Consider the following 8728-nt stretch of genomic DNA (forward strand, 5'->3'; position numbering starts at 1 on the left):
CTTTCTGTTGTTTTATTATTTTTTTTACACGCATCAGAGCATCTTCGTGGATTAAAAATGAGTTTTTGACTGTCGGTCTATTGCAGTTTATTTCTTGTTGTTTAACCAACCTAAAAGAAAAACAAAAGCTCTGTGTGACTGCGTATCCAAGCTATGCTGCTTGGCTAAAAGCAGCACAAAGTTATCAAGCTAATTAAATCTGGAATACATGAACCGAGAATTACAAGCCCCCAAATAAATTGCACGGCACTTTGGATCAGCGTTAAACTCGAATTATGCTCTCATCCTAAATCACTGCAGTCGCAGTACTGTTCATCCATTACTTTACGTTTTTGGTGCCTTCGGTTAAAACGTGATTGTAGTCCCTTCAAAATAAGACACTTTTATTTTTTAAAAGGAGATAACAAAATTACAATCGGCAAAATTGAAATCATTAGAGAACACAAACTTTACACCGACAGTATTCGAGGTATAAAACCAAGTGCGGTATGTACGGAGGTGCATTTATATTCATTGTAGGGATGGCTGTGGCTCAGCAGGTAGAGTGGGTGTTTGATCCCTGGCTCTTCTTGCCTGCATGTGTGAGTGTCATTTTTCTCAATGGATCTCGCTTGAGGCAATTTAAACCACTTTGGATGAATATGCGATATAAATGCTGTCTCTTCATATTATATTTTTCCGTATTTCTTTTTGTACATTTTCTAGGTATGGTGAATCGAGAGGTACTTGAGCAGGTCGAACGAGGTTACCGCATGCCCTGCCCTCAGGGGTGCCCCGAGTCCCTCCACGAGCTGATGAGGCACTGCTGGAAGAAGGAGCCAGACGAAAGGCCGACCTTCGAGTACATCCAGTCCTTTTTAGAGGACTACTTCACAGCCACGGAGCCACAATACCAGCCGGGCGACAACCTCTAGTCCGGAGGGACCTGGGGGGGGGGGGACGACTCTGGCATACAAAAGGTACAAAAGTAGAGATCAAAACTTGGGACATCAGAGAAGTTCAGACAAGGCTGCAAAGGCTGTGCAGAAGCTGCAGTGAAAGAGGTTTTACAAACGAGTCCACAATGACGTCGGCATACCTGCAAATGTTTTGGGTTGTAGAGATTTGTCCCCTGCGTACCTGGGGACCAAATATTTGGGGAAGTGTCTGAGTGTACAAACTGGTGCTGGTATGTTAAGCTCTGGGAACTTTGCTAATTAGAATAATCTATATGGGCTGGCCACAACACTGTGATCAAAAAAGAGTGGGATTTCAAATGAATAGCTATTTGTAGATGTTTTTTTGTTTGTTGTTTTTTTTTTTACTTTTTTTTAATGATAAGTTCCCCCACCTTCCTTCAATTCCCCACTTTTTATTTTACAACGGGAGTCTTTGATATTGGAGTTCAGATCTTTTATATGTAAATGAATTTGGTTTGAATAAGTAGGTTGAAAAGGTATGTTTTTCAAAGTGACCAATGACGTTGGTTGAGCATGTCGAGTATGCGCTGTGACTGTAAGGCTTCGACGGAGAATCGTGAGGTGAAGTAAATGAAACCAGGTGTGCTGTATGGATGCAAGAATGTACTGGGAGATCAAAGCAGATGTACATACAGTATGTATAAAAAAAAAGAAGTATTTTTAGCAGGTGTGATCAGGTGGACGAATGAGAATAAAAGAAGTGTTTTTTATGATTCTTTTTAATGGTCCCTTGAATGGCAAATTCTGTCAGTTTATTTCGCTTTTACTTCGTTTTGTTTTTTGTTTTTTTTCATTTATTCGGGGACTTGAAATCAGAAAGAGGTATTTTGATCATTTACATGCGCAAACAGTTTTCCTGATTAACATTTTAGAAATGATTAGAAATGTCAGCAGTGAAATTTTAATTCCCACCGAGTTCATTTGTCTTCTGAAATTAGCATCTTGTGGATTTTTTTTTTTTTTTTTTTTTTTAGTGCTCAGCTCTGATGGCTATAAAAGATTCTAACATATTTCTCTTTATCTTGCACACATCTGCACAGCTAAACGTTGCGGTAGAGGAGTTAGCCCGTGACCGATGGTAAAGGGCTATATCGAATTTACAACATACATCGAGCTGTGGTATTTTGTTTCTCTTTTTCTTCCCGTAAACCTGCGATGACCTCGGTTCTGTCGTCCAAAGCTACAACAACTAGGTTGGAAAACAAATCTCTTTATTTTTAAATGCACGGAGAGAAAAAAAAAAAAAAAAAGCCATCCAGTGATGTTAAATGAAACGCCTCGAATGGTATTCGTATGTGTGGAGCTCCCCTTTCATTTATTTAAAAAAAAAAAAATTTTTTTTGTATTTCTCTTCCCAGTGGTAGAGATGATGGATCTCTTCAAAAAACCAGACAAACAAAACAAACACCTCCCACAGACTGTGGTCCAGGCAGGGCTTTATCGTGCTTTTTATTAATATTGAAAAGTCCAATAACAGATTCATAGAGGTACTTCCACTTTCTGTCCGGGGGTGTGTGTGTGTGTGTGTGTGTGTGTGCGCGGGGGTGTGTGTGTGTGTGTGTGTGTGCTTGCGCGTGTGTGTTGGGAAATTTTGAGAAGTTTCAGTACGAACGCTACAAAGATGTGAACTTTGGGGAGATTTTTTTTTTTGTATTTCTTTCTGTGCGTCACTCGCGTAATATGTGATTGTTCCTAAAAGCAGGGACTTGAATTAGTTGGGGACATGAATAATGAAATTAATGAGAATGATAACTAATATGATTTTGTACAGAAAAAAAAATAAAAGTTTTACTCAAAAAAGTTTCCTTCAGTTCTTGCCGTTATTGTCAAGTGAAAAGATTCACATCGAAGACGTCGTTTCACACTCGGCCTTTATTTATTTACGTCATTTGACATCAGTTAAGAAGTTCATTTACCTCTTGTTTTTTTTTTTTTTTACATTCAGTGCATACCAATGATTATTATGGTTAATTTGTAGTACATATACATTTCAACCAGGTGATGCCTTCTAAACAAACACAATCTAGTTCTGTTCACGAAAAAGTGCTGAAGAAAAGGAAGACACTGACGTTTTACTCGTCCTCAAACCTGTAAAAAACAGAGAACACATTATTTCTGTAATTGAACTATAACTTAGGGGAAAAAAAAAGCACACTTTTGCCTGAATTTAATGACCAACATATACCTTCTTTACAGAAAAAGGTGGAAAAACCCTCTGGAGAAATGTGAACAAAGCTTGTAAAATTCAACCTTATGATTTGAAATGTGTTGTACGAATGATTGAAGTCCTGACCTGACCATCTCCCTGTACTTGTCCAGAGCCTCCTGGATCACGTACTGGATGAAGGCCGGGTCCTGCAGCTCCAGCTCACCAGGAACAGTGAGGATGAGTGAGGGAGAGTTTAGGATGTTCACCTCCACCTTGGTCTCGGTTACAGACAAGTTCTGCTCCTCGTGGCTCTTTGGCGCCACCTGGAGAGTGGAAGAAGTCGTGTTATATTTTATTCACACCAGCCACCGTCATTGGATACTGACACTTTTTATACCTGTATAAAAAAATTAAAAAAAATTAATTAAAAAAATAAATAAATCCAGAAATGTATTTCTCACCACTTTTCCTAAGTTTATATTTATTTTTCTTCTAGATATCAACAAATATTTAAAGGATATTTTTGAAATAACATCTTCAACTCAAGGTTACCGTGAAAGTCATCTACAGATATATCTCCATCTAGCTTGAAGAAAACCCGATGATTTATTTTGTCCGTTTCTGGTTTCATCATGATTCCTCTCCCCCCTCCCCGTCGACCTCCTCACACGTGTCCCCCCCCCCCCCCGCCCCACCCACCCCTCAGTCCCGCCGCTGCTCACCGTGGTGACGCGGAAGATATTCTGAGGAGTGCTGCTGTTGCTCCCAACCTGAGCCACCCAGCTGAATTCAGCCGCCATGCTGCTGAGCCAGCTGACCGTCTCATCGGTGTGGCGTTGGACAATCGAAAAGATCTCGTCGTACTGCTCCTTGGAGACGTCCAGCAGCTGGGACACTTCGTCCAGCTCCACGTGCAGCTCCCGAACGCTGGGACACTCTGGAGACGGCGAGAAGAAGAGCCGTTGTTTGTATAAATAATAATAATAATAATAATAATAATAAATAAATAAATGTATTGGTTGGAATAAACGTAACGTGGTGCTTCACCTGTAAGCAGAGCTCCCTGGCAGCTCTCGCACTGGTTCTGTAGCTGCCAGCACTCCGAGGTCTGTTTGCGGAGGTCTTTGCACAACTTCCTGTTCAGCAGGAAACGAGAGAAACCTTTTCGCTCTGGACCAAAACAACAACAACAACAACAAAAAAAATATTGTTTGTTGATTGACAGGGTGTTTAGACGATCTTTTTTTTTTTTACATCTAAATATTCAAGAAAAGAAACAGACGGGATCTTTTGGAACGTACTTATACTTCCAGATATGAAAAACTAAGATGCAACACGTTTCACTGGCTGTTTTTTTGGTGTTTTTTTTAAAGATTCCAGTTTCTCTTAATACCAACAAGCTTGCAGAGCCTCACGCCCCACCGCACCTTTCCCCTTCTCCGCCACCGCCTTGTGCACGTCGTCGATCGCCTGGGTCACCACGGCGCCGAACTCCTCCACCACACTCTTGCCGAAGTCAAAGAAGGACTCCAGCACCTCCTCGAGGCCCACGCCCTCCAGGTAGCCCGAGTCGTGGCCCGGGTAGTACAGGTCGGGGGAGGTCTCCCCCGTCCGGGCGTCGGTTTCGTTCAGAAAGGCTCTCTGGAGGACTTTGTCGAGCCTGCTGCTCATCTCGGAGACCAGGGTGACGCTGCGGTTCACCATCGTGCCCACCTTGCCGATCAGACGTTTGAAGGAATCCTCGATCCTGACCACCTCCGTGTCCGTGTTGTCGGGGCCCTGGTTCACCAGGATGTCCCCGGCGTCCAGGCTGGGCTCTCGGGGGCCGAAGGTCTTGGAAACGCGTTGGAAAAAGTTTCCCACCTACAACACGGATTTAATAGAAGTACGTTTATTTGACTGTTATTCGGAAATGAGGTCAGAAATAAAGTCCGCGGTGTCGGTGACATCATTTAAATCTCTTTTCTGATTTTAGTGATCCACTTTGATGTATTTTTTTTTTTTTTTTTTTACTGCGTTTTAATTTGTTTTAATGGTTGTTTTGTACAATCATTGTGTCGTTGGATTTTTAGGCATGTTTGAATTCACAGGTCGTTTTGTTTTAATGTCTTATTTAATGTGAAGCATTTTGTGACTCATGTTAAAAAGGCGTCTTCTAATCTGGGGGCCACACAAGGAAATGGGTTTGTGTTTTATTTTCAGATGGTGTCATTCATTACTAAGGCATGCAGGTGATTTCAGTCATTAACACGTATCCCCTTCATCTTGTTTGTTAACGCAGTGTTTGACTGAAATGACCACCTCGGGAAATGGAGAGAAGATGGCTCCGGCTACAACAAGGTAAAGTTTCATCTGACAAACACCCTATTTTTTTTTTTTTAATTATTTCCAGGTACATTGTAGGACGAGTTTGAAAGTTGGAGTAAGATACTTTAGCGTGGAAAGTGGCGAATCCCCTGCGGCAGGTGGACGTGTAGAAGCTCTTGCAGGCATCCTCCAGACAGGGCCGGCACTCCTCCCACTCAGACTGCAGGGAGTCTTTGCACTGCTCCTCCGCCTCCTCCAGCTTCTCGGTCACCTCCTTGGCCAGCTGGGCTGCCCCCTGGTGGTAGAAACAGGAACACTTTACATCTTTTCATCATTGTTTTTTGTTTGTTTGTTTTTCGTTTCTCAGGACAGTTCATGTTAGTATTACCTTCTTCTTGTCACTGCTGTGTCTCAGAGACTTCATGAGGTGTTCGTGCTTCTGCTCGTTCCTCCACATCACCTCCTTCATCTGCTTCACCCCATACAGAGCTCTCCTCACCTCCTCGTCCACAAGCTTCTCACCGTCCACCGACAACTCTGAAAGGGACGAGGAAGAGGGACAAATCTGGATACGATGTGCATATAAACACTCAGCACAACTTAATTTCTAATAGTCGGAGCAGAAAGGAAAAATGTACCATCAGTGACATCAAAGTTGTGTATATATATATATATATATATATATATATATATAAATTTAGAAATAATCAGATTAGCTCTATAAAGCTGGCCTTCTTGATCAAAACAATGATTTTTAGGGCTCTACTGTCACAGCTTGGAAGAGGTTCTGCTCTGCCAGCTCACGTCTTAAGGTGTCCTCTGAGATGCCCTCTGGTTGGTCCGCAGAAACAGAGTTAAAGACACCCAGTGTCACCACCAAAACGGTCAAACCGAGCAGGAGCTTCATCCTGGAGCTCAGTCACAGTGTCTGACGGGAGAAACTTGACTCTGAAAGCACACGACAGGAACATTTCAGAGTTTATGATTGAACACACTGATGCAGACTCACATTTGCACACTGGCAGACGAACGCAAGTGTCACAGCTCCATGTGCATGCGCACGTGTATCCAGACGCAAAGCTCAAGTTAAGAAACTCAAACAGGTGCTCCTCCAGCCAGATCTAGAAAGTTAATAGGATCTGACCTTGAGCATGATTAAACATCAACAACCCTGCTTGTGGTCATGAGGAAGTCTGCCACTTGGTGGTGCTGCACTTCCATCTGGACCAACAGAACTCAATCGTCTCACTCCTCCTTGGATATCAGATACCAGTTGCTGGTACAGCTGATTTTTTAAACCGTAAAGGTGCATTTCTGCTTAACCTTGAACAGTTATGCGTCCAATTCTAGACGCAACAATCCCCTCCTTATGTTAGGAATCATTAAAGGTTTCTGGGACATAAAAATATGCGTATGTTATTTACAGATTACTTTTGAGCGGTAAAGTTCCTGCACAGAATAGTGATCAATGTGTTGATCTTTTGTTGTTTCTCTTTAGTCTAACAGTGTAATCTGCTGCCATTGCATCACAATAACTCGAATGAGGTCTTCTTTTTCCCTCTTTTCGTGTGTCCTTTTATTCATTCAGCTGACTGCGTTTTGTTTTTACTAAGCCATACCATGAAGAGGTCAACAGCAGCAGGGGGAGAGCGCCTAATAAGACACATCATAGGCTGCATCTCAGCTTGAAAACTTGGCAAGCTGTGTTTTACGTCTGGGCCCTCTGCTGAGCCAGGAGGTCAGGCTCCGTCAAGTCACACAAATATACACCAAAAAAAAACAACCAAAAAACAGAAAACTTTGAAGAGATTGAGACCATATTTTGTTGATCTGCCGGTTTGCTTTTTACCTGACTTTACTGGAGTCCCTGCCTCAGTTCTGCCCGGCGACGTGTTACACAAATTGGCATCCAGCAGGGATTTAAGGTAAATCTCACTTGACTTATTTTATTATGGATTTCGGTTGGTGGTAAAAACTTCAATATTATATCCGACTGACAACATCTCTAGCTTTTGTCTCGAACAGACCCGGAGCAGCAGTAACATAAGTGTATCCTGCTGATTTAAAAAAAAAGGGTTTTAAAGAGGCTTAAAACTGTTGTTCCAGTGAGTGTCGTCATAACGCACTGTAAATCCTGATTATCCTTTTAGAAAAACAAGGAGGGATATGGACTAGTCAAATGATAAAAATAAAAAAAATAAAGTGTAGGAAATATTAACTAAATATACAATTCAACTGAAGTTTATTATACAATGCAAAGTTATGACTAATAATTCAGAATAAATAGCCTCATAAGAGTCATCACAACACAGAAAACTCACCAGCTGAAGTCTGAAGGTGCTTCTCTGCTGACAGATATAAACAAAGTGTTCCGTTTGGACAGTCGTCATCAGGTTGTCTTGACCTGACCAGGTCTATTTGTGCTTTTTCCACTTGAGCTTCATCCTATTACTGTCTATGCTTGATGTTGATGCCCATTAATCCAGAACCCGACATGCTGAGTCGGAGGCTGGTTTTAGCCTTTAGAGAATGCTTGGTCATATTACTGCTTACTTGGGCACTTACTGATAGCACTTTGTAGTTTGGCTTTCTTGAAGAAATTGTATTTTCTTGATTCCTGTTGTTCTGGGTTTTGTACCCTCATGGTTGAAATGCACTTATTGTAAGTCGCTTTGGATAAAAGCGTCAGCTAAATGAAATGTAATGTAATGTAATGTCATATTAAACATACTGGTCACTCTTAGGAAAATTATGTAATTTGATGTGTCAGGAAAGACTAATGTCTACTGTAAAGATCAGATACATAATCAATAATTATTAGATCAAGAAACGGAATGGTTCAACCGAGGAGGGAAATATATTGTCTATTTTATTAAATTCAGACTAGCGGTTTCTTTACATTTAAATGAAAGACTCGAATGTCTTTAGAAAAGTATTGATTGCAAATATTGATTAAACCTGGCAGAACAGCTGTTTATTTTGTGCAATATTATTTTTACATTTTGGAAATGTTTGTTACACGGAGATATTGAAAAGTGTTAAATTAACCTTGATGGGATGGGCTGCCCTGACGTCAGTTCTTAAGTGATCTCTCAGTAGAAAATCCTTAATACAGCACACACACCCGGCCGAGTGCTTACACTACTAACATGCACAGCAGCAGTTAGTGCATCTTAGAAGAGGTTAAATGTCCACAGAAAATATGGGACAGAATTAATTATGTCTTAATTTCTGCATAGTTACATCCTTTTAACTTTTAGGGTACTGTAAATATACTACTAACCTATATTTGCTTTTGTAACAATACAAATCC

General features: G+C 41.2%; 2 protein-coding genes across 3 annotated transcripts in view; one reads left to right on the forward strand and one right to left on the reverse strand.

Annotated features, from left to right (window-relative positions):
- yes1 (YES proto-oncogene 1, Src family tyrosine kinase) overlaps positions 1-2753 on the forward strand; it is a 30598-nt gene extending 27845 nt beyond the window's left edge. Inside the window, exon 12 of the mRNA XM_069692352.1 lies at positions 706-2753. Coding sequence (XP_069548453.1) covers positions 706-914 — 209 coding nt within the window. The 3' untranslated portion in view covers positions 915-2753. The remainder of the gene's footprint in view (positions 1-705) is intronic.
- A 66-nt stretch (positions 2754-2819) lies between these two features.
- Positions 2820-7844, reverse strand: clul1 (clusterin-like 1 (retinal)). 2 transcript variants are annotated; one of them, XM_069692353.1, is made up of 9 exons: positions 7737-7844; positions 6220-6363; positions 5804-5952; positions 5540-5710; positions 4536-4971; positions 4156-4278; positions 3831-4045; positions 3253-3431; positions 2820-3047 (listed from the first exon to the last, which is right to left on the reverse strand). In XM_069692353.1, the coding sequence occupies exons 2-9, from the start codon at positions 6320-6322 to the stop codon at positions 3032-3034; spliced, it is 1392 nt and encodes a 463-aa protein (XP_069548454.1). In that variant the 5' UTR covers positions 6323-6363; positions 7737-7844; the 3' UTR covers positions 2820-3031. The 2 variants fall into 2 exon arrangements, with proteins under 2 accessions (XP_069548454.1, XP_069548455.1); XM_069692354.1 differs by lacking the exon at positions 7737-7844 and adding an exon at positions 7265-7371.
- Between the last annotated feature and the right edge of the window lie 884 nt (positions 7845-8728).

Source organism: Brachyistius frenatus, unplaced genomic scaffold (assembly GCF_029030835.1).
Source record: "Brachyistius frenatus isolate BFR_SWC_R1_liver_20210118 unplaced genomic scaffold, ASM2903083v1 Contig_12, whole genome shotgun sequence".
NCBI classification, from domain to species: Eukaryota; Metazoa; Chordata; class Actinopteri; family Embiotocidae; genus Brachyistius; species Brachyistius frenatus.